The sequence below is a fragment of the Danaus plexippus genome, chromosome 8 (assembly GCF_018135715.1).
Source record: "Danaus plexippus chromosome 8, MEX_DaPlex, whole genome shotgun sequence".
Lineage (NCBI taxonomy): Eukaryota > Metazoa > Arthropoda > Insecta > Lepidoptera > Nymphalidae > Danaus > Danaus plexippus.
This window is the reverse complement of record NC_083542.1, coordinates 8195397-8214637: the sequence shown is the minus strand read 5'-3', so window position 1 is coordinate 8214637 and position 19241 is coordinate 8195397. Positions and strand designations below refer to the sequence as shown.

Below are 19241 nucleotides of genomic sequence, written 5' to 3'. Positions count from 1 at the left end.
AAATTTTACATATACCTGGCTATAAGTAAATTTAGAACTGACTAATAAGGATTACTAAAACTCACCACTTTTTAAAAACTTTTATTAGATGTACCATATATTACAAACTATTTTTAACATTTGTATTTAGACATACTAAAATATGCTCGTTTTTAATACCGACTTGCGCATTTATTTATTTATTCGGATGAATTAACATCCATTTTGAACTTGTCAACATAAGTCGGCTTAAAATAATATTATTGAGATATATTAATATAACTCAATACAAAATAAACACTGGCTCACAGTAAAACAGATAAAAAACACTAGAACAAGAAAAATATTGCATCATTTCGTAAATATTTTATTGCCTCTTTATCATTTCCAACCAAAAAATTTTTTAAATAATCTTGATACATATATGTCAGCTGTCCTATACTTTAACTGTACAATTTTATAACTTTACACTTTAGCCTTGAGTGATTTCATCATTTTCTCGAGTTTCATCGCCTTCTGCATGTCCCCCTTTATTTTCAGCTTGCCCATCATAAAGGCTGTGGTCGGCTTCAATTTCCCTGAAAGTGATTCTCACTTATCATATTGTTATAATATGTTTAGTAAAGAAAAATGCACTAAAATTTAAACATCATCTTGTTACTATTGCAATGAAATCACTATATATTAATAATATAAAAAAAGTTTTATGCATTAACCTCATCAAGATTAAGTATCTATCACATTTAAAAGCAGGGAATCAAATGATACAATTAGATTCAGAACTACTATATGATAGAGTAAACTTTTACCGACCAGCAAACATATCAGCAAAGTTGGTGCTGTCCATGGTGAGGGTGGCATCGGGTGCATGTTTTGGTTCCCCCTGACCGCAGGCTCCATCACCGTTCTTGAGATCGAGGTGCCATATACCTTCCTCTTTACCTGATGGACATATTTGATATTATTAAATTATTTCAAGAGCACTCCATCCATTCACCATTCATAAAGCGTTTACTTGACCTCTTTACTACTTTAAAACTAATTTACTGTAGCAATATTTACATGGACATAAAATTTTTCACAACAGTCATTTGATTTTTTAGATAATTTTCAATAATGAAATTAAAATTTGAATTTTCTAAATTATTTACATACTGTAACTGCTACATTTAAAATTTTAACAATCACCTTTCACATTAAACTGGAACACGGCCTGTGTTTTTTTAACTAATTCAGGTGTTATCGTCTTGTTGATAACTGAAAATAGTTCCGGGATCTGTCCTGCCGGCTCACTCTGAAATGGATTAAAATTTAAAGTTAATAACAAATTTAGCCTGTAACTAAACAAGCATGATTTGATTTAATGATTGTGTTAATGATAGTATATATGTTTTGTCAAATTCATTGTTATTTCTCATAGTAAATGTCAAGAAACCAGCCATCATAGTTAAAAAAAAAACACAAATTAAGCCACATTCACACCTTTTTGACCTCTTGCGTTTGGTGCCCGGGTAAATCCAAAAAGAAGTCAGGTAACAAATTGTTAACATTACCTGCAACAAGTATAAAGCTAATTTTGAAAACGTAATAATTTACACCAATATTTTAAGGTTTCGTCAGTTAAGTATAATTTTTTTTTTTATTCTGCTACCCCATAAATAACTTGAGGAACATGGGTGGCACAGTTTTAAATAGCAGACAATTATATTATATTTTTCCTATGATAACTAGTATCTTGACTGACTTTGATGTGTTATGTATATTAAAATATTAGTCTCAATGTGCATTTAATGATGATTTTATATTGAAAAATGTTTGTAACTTTGTGAAAAATGTTTGTAACTTTGTGAAAAATGTGAAAGCTTCCAATTAATACAAATATGATTGTACCTTCACTTTTTTTTAATACTTTGATGTGCATTGATAAACATGTAAAAATCTAGAAAAAATATACAATAAAAACTACATTTGTTTACTATAAACATAAAATAGGAATACTTAATAATTCAAATTAAATAAAAGCCACTCTGATATAAATCAACAATGTACACGAGGCTATTTGTCTTTTTAAGCTACAATGATTTAAATAATCTAAAATATGCCCAAATCTAAACTAAATATTTACCAACATTGCAGCATAAACTCAAAATTGTTATAGTTGCCGGCACGTATCTTGGCAATGTTTGGCGTAGTGCGTATAAGTTGGTACATGTACACTGAGTGCAACAAAAGTCATCACTTTTGATGCTTATCATTGTTAAGATACCAATAACAAAAAATCGTAAAAGTAACAAAACCAATAGGTCTAATTTAAGGCTCGCGAGTGTACACGAAAGCGAACAGCCAATCACGCGCACGGAATTTTCTCGTCTGTTTTTCCCGCTTCCCGCATATTATGACAGTTGACAACTAAAAATCGCATTCTTCGCGTCTATTGTCTCTTGCCAAGTCACGCGCCGGCTACTATACCCAGTACCAACAGTGTTACCTTATCCTTATAATTGACGGAAGTTGTATGATAACGGCGTATGGAAGCGGAGGAGACTGTCTGCTGATGATGGAGTAATGACGCTGGATCATCCAAGAAACCATCCAAGAGCAGATTATTTGCGTTCTCTATGGTTCAAATTGTTTATGCTGTAGTTGGTACGTACAGACTTAGGTTTTTTTTTGGTTAACAGTTAGTTCACAGTACCCAAAACCTATTCATATTTGTAATGGTAGTCTGTTACCCCACAATGATAATTCTCATGTTAAATTCCCCTCTATTTCTACCCACCGTGGAGTTGTAGTTAATTTTTACCTGAATGTGAATAAACTTACTTGGATCACAAGCGTAGGGCGCGAGGTCTTTGATTCCGACTGATTTAACTACATCTTCATCTATCTCAAACTTGCCCGTGTATGATTTAGGGTCTCTGGGGAATGCAATATGTTTAGTTATTAGCAGTTGTGTAACTAATAAGCACTATCGAATAACTTTATTACAGGTAATGATTCCATAATAAGACGTGTTTTATATTAAAAATAAAATATTTTCCTTTCTCACTTGCTCAACATGACGTAGGCAGCATCTGAGACTATTTCCGGTTTGCGACTGGACGAAGTGTCGCCAGTCAACATTTCAATGGCGGCTGTCGCGATAGCTAAAATTATAATCAAAACAAATTAAATAAACACATACACAAGCAGATTAACACAGTTTAGAATTTTTTTTTATATACACACCAGTTTTTGGCCAAAGTGCATTAACCCCAATATTGAATTGTCTAAATTCTTCACTCATCCCCAGCACACACATAGACATCCCATATTTAGCCATTGTGTAAGCAACGTGCAGTGAAAACCTTTCAGGAAAGGAAATATTTTATTAAAACTTTTTTTTTCACCAACAATTTGTTGAAGTTGTATTAAGTTGACATTAAAAATATTAGCATTATATTATTATTAAGGTAGTTTCTAATTAGCTACAAGAGTAATGAGTAAAATTATTGTTTTTTTTAAAGAATGAGTTAAAAATTACTATCAGTTGTAACTAAGGGACATTATAACCCACATATTAATTTGGTATAAATATAAAAAAATATAAGATAGTTAAATACAAAACTAGACTTCACTTGAATAGATATTTCTATAGAGTTAATTAGGCTTTGTGAAATAAAAAAACCTACCAATAAGGATTCATGTTAAGTGGTGGCGACAGGTTTAGGATGTGAGCGTGGTTGCTTTCTTTCAACAACGGCAGGCATAGTTTTGATCTGTGGAATACAGTATTATTGAATCCTCACTTAGTACAATGGAAATAACACTGATAATTCTCATACATAATTATAATAGTCAAAACAAAGATCAATGTTGAATTTGAATTGGGTCGGTACATGGAACGAATCTCTCGATTTCAATATTATATCATTGATATGACAGTTACTAGTTTTTGTTGACTTAATCTGTTTCGATTTTGTTTAAGGGCTCCCAGAGGTAATGGATACTATTCTAAAACTATTTTATGCCATTATACTTCATAGACCTGCTAAGCTTCGATCCTGCGGAAACAACACAAAGTCCAGGATAAATTATGGCTTATATTTTATTCTGGTGTTTGCACTAAATTAATTAAAGTAAAAAAATCCATTAAGTTTCGGTTCAATGAGATACATACATCCATTCTCATAAACTTTCATATTTATTTGTAGGATAAAATATTCTTACGCCAAAAATGTGCCCCTGGTGTTAATATTGTGCATGAGGTCGTATCTCTTCATATCGGTCTCCGCAGTCCCAGTGAGTGATATGGCCGAAGCATTGTTTATGAGTATATCAATGCCATTGAACTAAAAGTAATAAACATAATTTTTGCAATATAAGTTTTTATATCTTATTAATTTATTTTAATGATTCATGATAATGAAAAATTTTACACTCATTGTTATATAACCTTTTTAACAGCTTCATCGATGGCTTTCTGAATCTGTTTCTCATCTCTCACATCAACAATGCAAGGCAAAGCTTTTCCACCAAGAGCCTCAACTGTAATTTTTCACATAGAGTATATTTTTAAAAAAGCTAATAATACTATTTATGTCAGAAAATAGATGAATTAAAGAGATTTTTATTCCTTAATTAACGATAATTAGAACAATAATTAATGTTTTGATTATCATAAATCATTTCTTCATTTGGACTTTGTTTTGGGTCCAAAGTCCATAGATTATTGCATTCGAACTATACCTCAAAAAAAAATATAGGAAACTGAGGAGACTATAAGAAATTTAATTAAAGACAACGCACTCTCTTCTGCGGCCGTGTAAATAGTTCCCGGTAATTTGGGATGAGGTTCTGCGGTTTTAGCGGCAACCACAACGTTAGCTCCATCTTTGGCAGCTTTGAGTGCGATAGCTTTACCAATACCACGGGATGCTCCCGTTATGAATAGGGTACGACCAGCCAACTTCCTGTTAGAGAATAGGAATAAGGTGAAAGTGGGACACGGCTAAGATGTACCGATGTAAACAATGCCGTTATCTTACCCTGTATTCGCAACTAAACTCATTATTCCGTGTAATTAAAACAAGAAAATAAAATGTCCAATATTTTTGTAGAAACAACTAATAACTGATGATTTTATAATTTTTATAACGGTAAAGGTACGGTTCTGTGACACAGGCTCAACAAACTCTGTCATTAATATTTAATCACATATGTTTCACAGCTTTGTCAATGTAATGTCACTGTCATTTGGTTGCAATAAGTATCCAATTATTTTGATGTGGTAACTATATTATTTTAAAATATTCCTTATTAAGATAAGCTGGATAATGTTATTATTTTTATTGTTTTATTTATTATTCTCTTTAGGATAGCCATTTGTGAAAGAAATTAGGAACTTCGATAAATTATTAAGCAAATCTTTTTTATTTAATGAATATTGGAAATGAAGTGTTCCCTTTTCTTTAAATTGTTATCGATTAGCTTAGACTAAATTTTCCAAGGTTGAAATGGAAAGTTAATTTCATCTAAAATCAATTGCAAAGAAGACTAAATTCTTTTTATGTAATCGTCCACTGTTATCGGTGTCCTGGTTCATTAATTATCAATTAATTACCAAGGTACTTTAGGCAAAATTAAATATAAAATTCAGTTGTGATCTATACTTGAACCAATCATGGGGGCACGAAAATAAAGTAATAAATATTGCTATCGATGTCGTGATTAAGATATTAAATTATTAGATTATCTATTGTAGAAATTCTTGAACAAGATAGTAGAAATACTGCTTGTGTAAGTTTTGATAGTCGGTTCAATATTGTATAATGTACTTTACGTTTAGCCATAATTATTACACTGACATAAAGGTCTCATTTATAAAAATAATTAGTCAATAAAGTGACGATTTTTGAAGTGAAATAACAAAATAAAATTAACGTCAAAATGATCGACAAAGAAATTAATTCAGCATTGTTCTAATCATTTCTGAGAAAAATACGCTAAAATAAAAGATAATAGATCTGTAATACATTTATTTTGTGCATAAATTTATATTTCCATGATCTAATTGCTAATGTACAACACCACGAGCGAGGGTGAAATATCTAAACTATTAAAATAGTCTACAAATAAAACATCTTTAGACATCATAAGACATTTAGTTAGGCTTTATTGTAACAATAATTGCATTTCATAAGTATGGCTCGAATCGTTGATATTAGTGAACATGTTTTATAAATATAATACTTATCTTTAATATGTAGGACATTAATTTTTGTTATAATGGTTTGATTTATATTTTTCAAGGTGTCAACACAATACAAAATAATGTAGATAATATTTAAAAAAAAATTCTTTAATACTATAAATGTCATATACGTATTTCATTAAACCGTCCGTACGCTTGTATAATTTTTTTTTTATTGAAAATCAATAGAATTATAAGTATTTATTCGCTAATCTAATTGAGTTTTTTTTTTAAATATAAATTATATTTCCTATATAAAAAATACCAATATCTTGTTACAAAATGATAGCTACCCGAAAATAAAATCCATTTGAATACATCCTAAGTTTTCGTATTCCCTACCACAATCTTCTAATTTCAAATAGAACCACGTTTATAATGAACTATCTAGACACGTACAACATTTAATAAATGTTAAATTTATTTACAGTTTTATTACAGCTAATTAAAATTTCACGTGAAGCGAAAACATACTTCGGACGATGACATTTAAAAATCAAAAAAATAATAAAATAAAGTACTCATTGTTAAGCACCATTCATTCTGTTATACATTCCCTATGTTTATTCACAATTTTCACTTAATAATACTTAATTATTTAAAGCATCGAAATAATTATTGGCACCGAAAATAAAATTATATCATCAGCATCTATCACTCTATTACTCTGAGATAAAAACTTTGTGATAAAATAAAAAAAATAAATCTTTTATTATCTATATTAATCTCTGGTTATGAATTGTTCTAGATTATATATAAGCGGGCTGTTTGGCTGAATGTTGTAATGCAGCCAGCACGTCGTGTTTCAATCTGACGTATAATCTTCCTTTCCTCCAAGGGTTCTGCAATTGTAGAGGTCTGAAGTCGTCTCGTAGACATCTCTCTCTGGCTCCTATAACTGCTACGAGGCAAAAATCTTGAAGCTTTTCCGGACCGTAGACAGGTCCGGATTTTCCTTTTAAAACGGCGGCCATGTTGAGTTGTTTAACGACGAGGTCAATGACCTCTCGTGCTGATGTTCGTGGAGTGACGTGCAACTTGAGTGATGTACCCACAGCCAAGCCCGTCTCGTAGGCTGCGAACACCTATAAATGCAAATTTATCAGTAATTTCATAAAAAAAGTTACATTAAGAAGCTTTCACAATGAAAAAAACTTGTTACAGATTGAGTAATGAATTGACATAATTGTAGTAACTTTGTTTATTATATGTTATTAAACTATATATTTATAGTAACTTTCGGAGAAATATGTCATTTAACTTATTATTTCATAGGCTATTTTTGGTTTCTAATTAAATTATTGAGTTTCTTATTACCTGTAAAATTCCAGCTTGATCAATTCGTTGTTCTGGAGGTAGTTTCCTGTCATCGTCACCGTGTCTCTGGTCAGTCTTCTGGACCTTATTATTATATTCTTCTTCCTGTGTCTCCAACAGTGGCTGTCTTTTGACACTGTGACCCTTACTCCCCTGCCCCGTGTCAGTGAATTCGACGTCCGTCGACTTCACGTTGGTCATACTTTTTGAAGCTGTCACGTTTGCGTGCGTGAGTTGCGGACGGATTTTTAGAGGAACTGTCGTTGTGAGCGGACAGCTTTGACTTTCTGAATCGCTGGACAGACTCTGAGCGGACTCCGACACGTTCGTCTTGTTTGTTTTCACACTGATCATGCTCCCGGGATAGAAGCCTTTCACTGTCAGTAGCGGACTGGAGCTGGTTGAGACACTCGTGTTGATGCTGTGCGGCCTTGGCTTGGGTTCTATGTTCTCGTTTTGCAGCACCAGCGTGTCTTCGCTGCGCGATGGCGGCAGACGGTTGCTGGATATCGAAGCGTGGGATCCGTTAGATTTGATATCGAACTGGGAGTTGCTGCCCATGTAGTTGTTACTAATGGCGCTCATTGCACTGGATTCGGTGATTTGTGAGTCGGCGCTGCCCTTCCTTGCGTATTTAGCCTCGTGCAGGTACTGTGATCCGCTGAGATTTAACGTCGAGACGGATGTTTGTCGTGGTGCTATACTGAGTTGTTGTTCTGACTTGCTGAATTCCGGATGTAAGCTCGTGTGATTTCCGTTGCCGGCGGGCCCCGGCCAGGAACCCCTCCCGGGCGACGTCTTGTTTATTTTTGCATCCCGCGGCGGTAACTGAAGCAGATCTATCTTCAAATTCGCGTCTCTCTCGTTACTGTCGACTTCATCGTTTCTGGACGGCGTCTTATCTAAAATGTATTTGAGCAAAATGCCAGAACTCGGACCGGCCTTGTCTTTGTCTCTCGCGAATCCGATCAAGTCCATCAACCACCGCTCTGCCTTCCAAACTAAGTTAAGATTGTTTTGGAGATCCTCCAGCTTTGTGAGTCTCTCCTTGGCAGTCTGTAATTCCATACATGAGAAAGCTTCTCGTTGCGAGTGCGCGGCCAATGCCACATCTAATTCTAAAACACAGCTTAACTTGGAGTATTTGTTCAATATATTTGTATGGTAGGTCTGCAGGTGTATCATTTCGAAGGCCTGTATCGGCAGACTGAGGAGGTCACCCTTCTGGAGAAGGATTTCCTTCTGTCCTGGTACAGAGCAGGCTTGTTCCGCGGGCGGGCATATCATGATGAAGCTAACGTCACTGTTCAGTTCTATGACCTCCAGGTCATATATTCGGTGGGCAGCGATACTATCGTCAGGTATTTCCATGTCTTTGAAGAGCCTCTTGGAAGCCGTTGCGATCTGTTCCAGGAACATCTCTTGAGATTCTGAAGGTCTTTCGTTGCTGCTGATGGAAACGAAATTATTGATCGATGGCGACTCGTCCGACGAACGGCCGGATTGTGACTTGAGGTACTCCCATTCCTCACTGGAATAGACAATTATTTATATATTTCTAATCTCTATGTAATGTCGGTAAAACTTATAGGTGTTAAGCGACATTTATTTTTTTAAGTCAAACATTCAATGGTTACGATCGAAAGTATTCTTCTCTTACTTTCATATAATTATTATATTTTAGTTACTTAGAATAACATTTTATTAATTCTATGAAAATAAGAAATATGGATATTATTTAACTTAATATTAGTCATCAATATATTTAGAACTAAGTTAAGTAGACAAAGTTTGATTACTCACGCGGAAACATGAGGATTATCTCTAACTCGTGTGTGTGGTGGTACATTCGGTGTGCGAGATGGCGCCACTATGCGGACCACCTCCACCGACGATTGCAACTTCAAATACCCGAGATACAGACCACGTGGTAGCAGGTCACGTGACACCTTCGGAGATTATTCATATAAACGTTACATCATCAGCACGTGTTAAGAAAATAACGATTACATAGATACTATATATTATTTCCTTACTTCACTGATGAAGTTAGATATTAGAGTACAGAAAAATTTAGTCTTCAGCAGTACTGATGTTAATGAAGTAGGAGTAATAAGCTACCCTCAATAGTATAGAGACCGTTACCTGATGGTAGGCAATCTGTTCGTGAACTGATGCCATGAGCAGTTCTCCCATAGTGTTGTCGTCGCTGAGGACGCGTCGCCTCAGCTTGTTGACGGGCAGCCAGCGGGAGTTCAAAGCCGACACGGCCTTGGGTGACTTCACGGAGGTTATACAGGAGAGGACGACAGTGCCGTGAGAATCTCGTAACGGTTTGTGGTAGAGTTGGCCTGTGATTGTTAAACATATATGCCGTTTATTTTGTGTTATTAACTCGGGACGTAGTACTTTTGCTAGACGTTTTGAATAAATCGTATAAAATGTATGTGTCCAAGAGCTTTACTGTTTTATAATAATTGATATTTTAATAATAAGACATTTGTTCGACGTAAATACTTTAAGTTACTATTTTTTTGTTTCATATTTAACTCGGTATGTCTGTAACTCACCAAGGTCTTGTATCCCCAGCGCGGATTGCATCTGAGCGACGGCTGTGAGGAGTTTCAGTCTGAAGTGTATTGACGACGACGTGTGTTTCTCCATATCAGATCTCAGAGACTTCACTTCTTCCCAGGAACAGGACACCTGGAGAATTGAAAGAATTCAGTATTAGTGGACACTCTGTATAGTCCATTTGAAGCTTGAGGCATGTAAAAAATGTCAAATAAATAATATTGGGTTAATAATTAAATATATATATATATATATATATATATATAAATAGACAATATAGAATTAAAAAATTATCCTAAAGAGTAGAATTTTAACTTGGAGACAATATTCAGGAGTATGCAAGTTCGAATCCTGTTCATGCTATGGCTTGTTCATGCCATGAGCTAGGTATGACTACCTTCATTAGCCAGTGGAAGTCCGTGTAGATGCAGGCCGGGTATGTTTCATCCACTTCAACGACCGGAAGGAACTCCTCGCCGGTGACCAAGACGCGGTCCTCGTGGTAGATGATGCAAGTTAAGTACACGCCTCTGAGATACAAATGATAATCGTTTAGACAATTTATCATACGTAATTATTATCAGTGAAGTATTTTTATATTTTTAAAAGTAGTTTGTTTAAATTGTTATTTTTTTGGATGAACTCTGTACTTTCATGCTAAATAGTATGCCTTTTAATTTGATCAACGTATTGAGTGTTTTATTCTGTGGGGAAATTCATTAGATTTATATGACAACACATATTTGTTTACAAGTTTTGGGATGGAGAGAGTAATTTGTAAACAAGCGCTTAAAATTCTTTATTTTTATATTTTATAGTATATACTAAAGATTTTTTTTTCTATAATTTTATTTATAAATATTCTACATGTAACGGATATTAAATAAAGTATAAGTGTTTATGGTCTATTGATTTATATTTCGAGCTAAGACTATGCTAAAGGCGAGTTAATCGAGTAAATTTCTACGAAGAGCGATTTACTTATATATTTGCAGTACTTGTCCATGAAAAATTAAGTCTCTATATATTAAAATATCAACCTTGCTGCATACAAAAATGACAAAAAACTAGATTGTAAATTATTGCAACACACACAGCGACACAATTTTGAAAACGTCACCCGTAAGGTGTTAAGAGAATATTTTTTATATACGAGTGTGAATGTTATAATTTTAATATTACCTATTAAACAAATGAAGCCATTCAAAACGTATATAACAGTATAAGTTTCCCTGCTGATAAACCCATCGAGGTGCACTGAATAAGAAATACATTAAAGATCATAATCTTCGCAAAAAATCTACCTCCTCAAGTTCTTCTGGAACTTGCTGGCCGCTGTGAACAGTTGTCGTATAGTGGCCGTCTTCTTCCTAGGAAGTCTTGTGACTGTTCTGGTTCGAGTGCTTGCGGTGGCCGCAGCGAGCGCTTCCAGCGCTGCCGCAGCGCCACCAGCCTCCCCGCGAGACGAACGAACTGATATATCACTCCAGCCTGAAAAATTGTCCAATTGTACTAAGTTTCGAGCGTTTTTTCCTGTGTAAGCTCAGTTATATCGGTTTGCCACATCACGAACTATGATATAATACGTTCGCGTTTGAGTTGATTGACGTCAATTTACAAAGCTACGGTTTGAAATTCTTTAGGTTATATAATTTCAGAAAAGAACGCTGAGGACGGACAACCATAATAGGCGACCGTCGAACTTAATCCAATAAGTCGAAAAATTGGTTCCAATCATGTAAACAATACGTATAAAAGTCCACAAATATAAAAATCCATAATATTTCATAGAAATCACATTCTCCTTAATCTCCTGGTACAAGTATACTCACTGCTGGGTACAACGCTCCTAGGTACTGACACACTGTAAGTGCCCCAGCCCTTCACGTTCCCGGCTGCTGCCCTGAAGAAGTACCGCCTGCCGCGGGTCAGACCCGTCACGGACACGCGAGCACAAGACGCCACCACCTCGCGACTTCCGCACACATTGGAGAAATCCGCACGAGACGACCACTCCACTGCGGATGGGATATCACTAATTAACAAATGCCCGAGGTGCACCGCGGAAGGTATGTCATTTTATAGTCCGCACATCATATTCAATGAGATCTAAGACTTTCGCGAATATTAGTTTAAATAAAACTAATATTCCCGGATCACGTAGAATTTTATTATTTTAGACTAAATAATCCCGACGTTTCGGTTACTTTGCAGCACCTATCCCATCTCGTCTGCCAGTGTTCACGGCTGCTGCAAAGTAACCGAAACGTCGAGAGTATGTTGTCTAAAATAATAAAATTCTACGTAATCCGAAAATATTACAGTTATTTCCATTATATTTACGTTATACACGTCTGTACCTTTGTATTTGGTAACGAGAGGCGGGTCGCGTGCCTGGGTCCGTGTCGCTAGCCACACGGTGACGGAGTGCGGTCCGCAGACCTCCAACGAGGGTGAGGGCAAGGCTGGAGGGACACGAGCTTGTTGCCAACCTTGCACCAATCGTCTAGTTTTTTGGGATACCATGGTTTTATATGCAGCTTACTAAATCGATTGATATTTTTCAAAACTACCTTCATATATATATTATCGGACTTTAATAAATCAAATTCACTTACTTCAATGTTCTAAGCCGCCTCTCCCAGTGTTGTGTTTGTTTGTCCTTCTCCGAGCCGGTACCTCCAGCGCAACCCATCGTACCGGCCTGGTTGCCACCCGATGATCTTCGAAACAAAAAGAAAGTAACTCAATTCATGTATTATTGATATAAACACAAAGAAAAACATCCAAAGAGAATATGTTAATATATTAATATATGTATATACTAAAAAGATTTCTTTGTGAGTATATTTTCAATGAACAGTTATATATTACCTGCACATTTCCTCTCTACAAGCCTCAGGTATGTACCCCGTGACCTCGTGGAGTCTGGCTTCCGCCTCGCGAGACAGTCTGCGGAGGTGGTTCCCGAGGGCTTCTGGGCTCTTGACTGGAATACAACACATCGCATTACAGTCTTAACTAACACAAGCTATAGCGTAAAATAAAAAGGCATCGTAACGGATAGCTGTAATCCTTGATTATAGTTATATATGTGTCGTTCTTAAAGTCTGGTAAGCACGAAACTGCTTCACACGATGTACCTCTGTTGATGTGACGGTTAGGAATAGGAGGCTTTATATAGACTCGAGTCGAGTGAGCTTCATGTTAAGGACACGTGCCGGAGGCAGCAGATTCGGTTCACGGCTTTGTTAGTGAAGTTTTCATTCCGTATTTTGTATTCGAATATCAATTCACCGATAATTATCAACATTTGATTGGTCATAAGAAGAAAACGATGAACTATATGCAAATGACATAGAAATAATACATCGGTAATGTTAGTACTAAACTGTTATATATTTAATTACGATAAGAAAACGGGGGTAGACATCGTTTTTTTTTTTTATAATGTTCAGATGTTTTGGTAAGAGACGCCGCGCCGTAATAATCTGTGATGAAAGTATCTCGTTGAAATCGATATTTATCTCAAGGAGCGTGTATTTAATAATCGTCTTGTAATATTACATGTAATGGTTTGTGAGTTAATTTCGTATGTTTTTTATATGCTGTGGCTTCATGCGCATTGGATCCGTGGGTTATTTTGCCAATGTCAACGTTTTTATTTGCTGAACGAATTATAATCTATAGTACTGTGTGGAGAAAACACGATTAGCGTGGCTTTAGTTATAAGAAATTGTGACATTCAAATCGCTGTCCTGTAAACACGTTGCCCTGCATGGTATAGTTTCAGCGATTATGATTCAAATTTGGAAAGTGATTATAATATGCTTTAGTTGTAAAACAGTTGTTGATCGCATCATAGGAACAATTCTATTGAGTCTGTCATTAATCACTTGGATTGATTGATTGCGAGCCAAGAATATTCTATACAATGCCTCGGTTAATTTGATAGAAATTAAACTTCCAAAGTAATGTGGTTGATAGAATTTATTTGCAGATATCGATACTAATTTTTCTTTAATTATTAATATTTGCAAGGAACATTAGATTGATGGCAGCGGATGTACATTATTTTATGCTAGCCTTAGGACTTATTTAGTTGCACTCTTGATTTATTTGACGATAATCCGTGTCTATTATCTGTGTATCTTTGTACTGATATTTTTTGAGGTAGTGAAGGTCTATTGTCAGGTTGTTAAACTTGTTGGTATTATAACACAACAATATTAAATGTGTTGTATCTATGTTGCTACTCGCGCCATCTGTTATGATGTACGTGTAAAACTCTATAATAAAAGTTAGTCTATTGGAACGTCACTACACGTCACTTGGAGTGCTATTAGCAAAACTCACATTGACTGCCTTCCTTGGCTCCAAACTCCATGAGCATTCTAACCAGATGGCGGTTGTTGGCCAACACCGCCACGTCCAGCGGAGACAGGCCGTCTGGGTTGAGGCTGAAATAATACGAAAGTGTGAATAAAAAACAAAGAAATACGAGATCTCAACAGAGATATGTCATGATTGACATTTTATTTTTCATGTATCAGAATTATCGATCAACAACGTGTATGTGTAATGTACTCTAGAGGTTGCAGTGTCATATGTTACTTTTATAAACTTCTACAAATACAAACGTCTAAACTTCTACAAATATAACTTTATATTTTTTTAATTATTTCCCCTCAAGTACTTTTCATACATCGTTATGGATTTTTACTATCCATATTCCAAGTCTCGTCTACTTTAGTGACTTATTTACGCTAGTTGTGAGCACAAATTCTACATGGAATGTATATATTAATTTCTTAAATTGTTACTTAAGCAAGTGATAGTCCCGTCAAAATCGGTTCAGTCGTTTCAGAAGTCAATTGAAACAAAAAGACAAACAAGTCTTTATAAAGTACTTATTTGGCAAATGGCATTTGGCAATTAATTAAATGAACATTTTATAATTAATAAAGTACTTTTTGTATTTCGAGTCTACTTTACTCAGTGGATTTTTTTTTTACTCAGAGGTTGTGAATAATTCTACGAAATTTAAAAGTGTGTGTATAATCATAATGAAGTTTTTACCTGTTAACATCGACATCAGTAGACTCCAGGATGTTTCTCGCCTTATCGAGGTAGCCATGTTCAACGGCAGCGAAGAGAGCTGAATAAACAAAACAGGATATAATACAAGGGAGTGAATAACATTAAAAGCCTGATGATTACTCGATGAAGTTATTATTGAAGTATTGTTACTGTTAAAATGATAGACAGAAAAGAAAAACAAAAAAAGCAAAATAAAAAAAAAAAACAAAAAATACCATGAAGGTGTATGTTAACTTGTGTTATTCTATCGTTGTGCGCACGCGCATCCCTCTGCTTACGCTTGTCCGGGTGCGAGGGGAGCGGGGCGCAGGCGCTCAGCGACGGCAGCTCCCCCCCGCACCCCTCGAGCAGCGCGCCGTATTGGAGCTCTACAGGATGGAAGGGATGGTGAGCGAAAAAAAACTTAAAGCGGAGATTTTAATACAACAAAAATAGCACAACGGTTTTAATAAAAGAAAGAGTATGCAGGTATGCAACAAAAATGTATATGGAGGCTTAAGAATGTTTTGGAAAAAAAACAATTCTAAAATCGAAATACCTACACTATAAAATTTAATGTTTTAATCAAATTAAACGCAAATCACGTACGTTAATGATATAGAAATAATTATTAAATGAACTTTCAAGTAAGTGTAATTAGTGTGAAAGATTGTGGCCCATTTGACAATAAGGAAAATTGGTAACTCAATATTATAACGAATTAAGCGGTAATGATTGAAAATTAATAATTTTATATATTCAACCGAGAGAACTTGTTTTTGTTAAAGATTTAAGAATTTATTTAAACTCGTCAACCAAGAAGGAGGTTTCATATGCTATGACGCCGATATTTCGTCACGTACTATGGCTGCATAACAGCCAAGCTTTAATTGTCCTTAGCCTAGATGATGTAGAGATATAGGATATTATTTCTTACAGAGTATCGATATGACGAAGCGTTAAGAATTAATTCGCTCACATTAGGTCCAGTTAAATATTTGATCGGTTCCCAGTTTTTAATGTATTTTTTAGATAACGCAAGTTTATTACGTAACAATGTCAAGACTACGACGTATCTGAGAGCGGCTAAGTATTTTCGAACAATTAAAAAATATATATAAAAATATAATTTAAACTGTTCCACGTATACGTATAATAATTTGTCTTAATTCAATCCACGATCGGATACCTCGGAAGTTCAGGGTTAGCCAATCTATGAATCTAATTTATTAAAGGAAGTATAGTTTATATGTGATTAAAGTTTTAATGGTATCAAAATAAATGACATGCCATGATCGTATCGAAATTATGATAGATAGCTTGTAACAACTCTTGAGTTAAATAAATAATGCAAAATGAGCTTTACATCACTACATTAAAGTGTCATTTTGAACGATCCGATGTATGAATTTTCATACATTCATGCATTTAAAATTGAATGTTTCGGCCTCGATTGCTATTACCTTATTCGATGCGCACACATTTTGTTAGGAAGGTGAACGGTTAACCCTACGGAATTAATATATGATTTATCCGTACATTTGTATGGGGCCTTGTAAATAGCAATCTGGAACGTGATTGTTGCGAGGATTTAATGATGGATGTATTGTCAAAAGTTAAAAGGTCATGTGGCATACATGCCAGATAGTTTTAGCCTTAACGATCTCAAATTCCTCAGCCAACACCGAAACTTGATAAGTCTGCCTCGCATAAATTTACGATTTCTTAACTTTTTTGAATCTATCGAAATAACAGCCGCAAAAACAGTCGAAATTGTTGTAGGGGCAATTAAAATTTAACAGTAAAAAGTATTATACAAGTTCAGACGGGCCAAGTGTTTGTTCGTAATGACTACAGAAGCTTACAATTGTTTTAAGATCTCACTTTTAGTTTTATAAGAACAACTAATTAAACAAGTTTCAAGTATGACGTCACTAAATCTCGTTTAAGTCAGCTGTGTTATTGTCTCCAGTTTTTAATATAAATGAAGTATTGTTTCACAAGATTTTCAATTTAATATGGCTATCGTTTCATCTGAGAACAATAACGGGATAGACTACGTTGTTTTTATTAAATCAAATTAAATAAACAACAACTTTCATAAGTAAAACCGGAAATTATAAAATTATAATCTTAATAATTTAAAATTTAAATAGCTTCTGTATATTTAATAAACAACAACAAAAACAAACAATGGCCTGCCTTGCAACGAACGCCATGAAACGAAATGTTCCCATCATTGTTATCGAAGCAGCAATCTAAAATGTCATACTTTTCCCTTAGAATTACGAAAATTGTCTGCTTAGAACATTCTACCAGCGCATTGTTCGTACAGCGGTTAACCGAAACCGTTCACAGACACGTCGCGTGGGCGAGTTACGTTACATGACCAAGAAAAAAAATACACATTGAAAGTAATAGTGATGTATCGTTCAGCTCGATACAGCGGAAACAAAACGCGAGGCCAACACGCGGAACGTGGCCTGAGAACAAGCTTCGTTTATCGGAACTACGGAGGCACAGTTATATACGATACTTTGAACACACATAAGTATTTTAACACGGAATTGAACTGACCGCATGTGAAGATGTCACTCCATTCGAGTAACATTGTGTGACTGAGGCAGTCTCACGCTTTGGGTAGGATGAACCGTCTAACATCTATGTCATCAAGTTATGTGCGAGCGTGCGAATGTTTCTGTGACTTGGAATCTATTTGAAATTTATTTCAGAAGTGTTCTTATGATATCCAAGGAAAAGGCGCAGTTCAGAGACACGGAGAGAAATAAAAACTGAATGTGTGGGTATTTGGAAATTTTTAAGATGTTATGGAGGGGATGAATAGAAGTGAATAAAGAATTAAATCTGATTATATCACGAAAAGTAATTTCCGACCAATCATTATATGTAATTGGACGTTCTACATAAGTTACGAAACCGCAACGCTTTTATCTAATTACCACAGTTTCTTTACACAATACAATAAAAATCAATTTAAAAAGATCTTAAACAGATAATAAGTTAGTGATGATTAAAACCTTGCGATATATTATCTATTATTTGATAAGAGAATTTAATTTCCTATAACTCCACGACCAATAAAACCTCTTCGGAAACCTATGCTCGGGTATCACGTTACTAATAGAACCCTTCATCAAGCGAAAGGTCGTTGTCTCTCATTCCATTATAATCGTCCGTCCTTACTGAACACAATATCTTCACTCCCACACTTCTGCTTACATAATGTAAGGCATTTTGTAGAAAATTGCATGATAATTGTAGTAATTCTATAAACCGTAAAAAATACTCCAAACTCCTGATTTCAGCTCTACGCGGATGCTTGTGTGGTTGGGTAACATGTATTATTTTATTTAACCCGATTTAAGTTAAAAATTTCTTCATTGTATAGCAAACTTAAAGTACTCTGCGTAATGAGAAAAATACTGCTGTATAAAGAATTTTTGATTCGGACTTAATTATAGGATTATTACTATCAATATTGCCTGATTTTGTTTAACTAGACTAATGTTTAAACAGATTTTCTGTTGACTTGAGGTATTATGAATTCGTATAAAAGTTGATTAAAAAATATTTGGTATTTGAAACTAAAACATAAAAAACTACATTACTTACGCACGAAGGATTAATACGTAGGAATGATGAGAATAAATAAAAAAAAATATCAACTAATAATTTTATGTGTAGTTCAAGAGAATTCGTTGCTCTTATCTCTTACATGGAATAATCAGGTCGTACGAGACAGTACAAGTTTAGTCTTTTAACTATAAGTTTTTAGTTTTCATATGGAAATAACAATTAAGTAGTTAAAAAACAATTAACAATTCTAATTATAGCATTAAAAGTCACAATTAATGTTATCGGCTCTAAAAGTATACGTATCGAGCATGTCCATGTAAATCGTATTTAATGAAATGTAAGCCAGTATTTTTTTTGTTTAAATTAGACCAGTTGAATAACTTCAAAACAACTATTGTGTGAAATAGCTTCAAGCAAAAATAATACCGAGCTGCGTAGATTTAACATTGGAACGTGTTACATA

General features: G+C 34.7%; 2 protein-coding genes across 9 annotated transcripts in view; both read right to left on the bottom strand.

Annotated features, from left to right (window-relative positions):
- Window positions 1-68: 68 nt before the first annotated feature.
- LOC116774183 (hydroxysteroid dehydrogenase-like protein 2) lies at window positions 69-5170 on the bottom strand. 3 transcript variants are annotated; one of them, XM_032666845.2, is made up of 12 exons: window positions 5007-5168; window positions 4768-4931; window positions 4415-4506; window positions 4189-4310; window positions 3651-3737; window positions 3208-3326; window positions 3029-3125; window positions 2803-2897; window positions 2468-2595; window positions 1168-1273; window positions 793-921; window positions 69-557 (listed from the first exon to the last, which is right to left on the bottom strand). In XM_032666845.2, exons 1-12 carry the CDS (start codon window positions 5027-5029, stop codon window positions 445-447), a joined length of 1275 nt encoding a protein of 424 aa, XP_032522736.2. In that variant the 5' UTR covers window positions 5030-5168; the 3' UTR covers window positions 69-444. The 3 variants fall into 3 exon arrangements, with proteins under 3 accessions (XP_032522736.2, XP_032522743.1, XP_061377297.1); XM_032666852.2 differs by lacking the exon at window positions 2468-2595 and adding an exon at window positions 1462-1532; XM_061521313.1 differs by lacking the exons at window positions 69-557; window positions 793-921 and adding an exon at window positions 1462-1532 and having other exon boundaries at window positions 1166-1273; window positions 5007-5170.
- Window positions 5171-5981: 811 nt separating this feature from the next.
- The window catches only part of LOC116771083 (ankyrin repeat and fibronectin type-III domain-containing protein 1), a 196135-nt gene continuing 182875 nt past the window's right edge, over window positions 5982-19241 (bottom strand). For 4 of the 6 annotated variants that reach the window (XM_061521422.1, XM_061521426.1, XM_061521423.1 and 1 more), the window contains 14 exons: window positions 15418-15570; window positions 15182-15260; window positions 14459-14562; window positions 12977-13091; window positions 12721-12825; window positions 12463-12608; window positions 11935-12120; window positions 11407-11593; window positions 10500-10632; window positions 10099-10234; window positions 9674-9879; window positions 9332-9477; window positions 7529-9059; window positions 5982-7296 (listed from right to left, as the gene is read on the bottom strand). In XM_061521422.1, the coding sequence (XP_061377406.1) occupies window positions 6961-7296; window positions 7529-9059; window positions 9332-9477; window positions 9674-9879; window positions 10099-10234; window positions 10500-10632; window positions 11407-11593; window positions 11935-12120; window positions 12463-12608; window positions 12721-12825; window positions 12977-13091; window positions 14459-14562; window positions 15182-15260; window positions 15418-15570 (3563 nt within the window). In that variant the 3' untranslated portion in view covers window positions 5982-6960. The remainder of the gene's footprint in view (window positions 7297-7528; window positions 9060-9331; window positions 9478-9673; window positions 9880-10098; window positions 10235-10499; window positions 10633-11406; window positions 11594-11934; window positions 12121-12462; window positions 12609-12720; window positions 12826-12976; window positions 13092-14458; window positions 14563-15181; window positions 15261-15417; window positions 15571-19241) is intronic. The other 2 variants (XM_032662798.2, XM_061521425.1) reach the window with 1 other exon arrangement.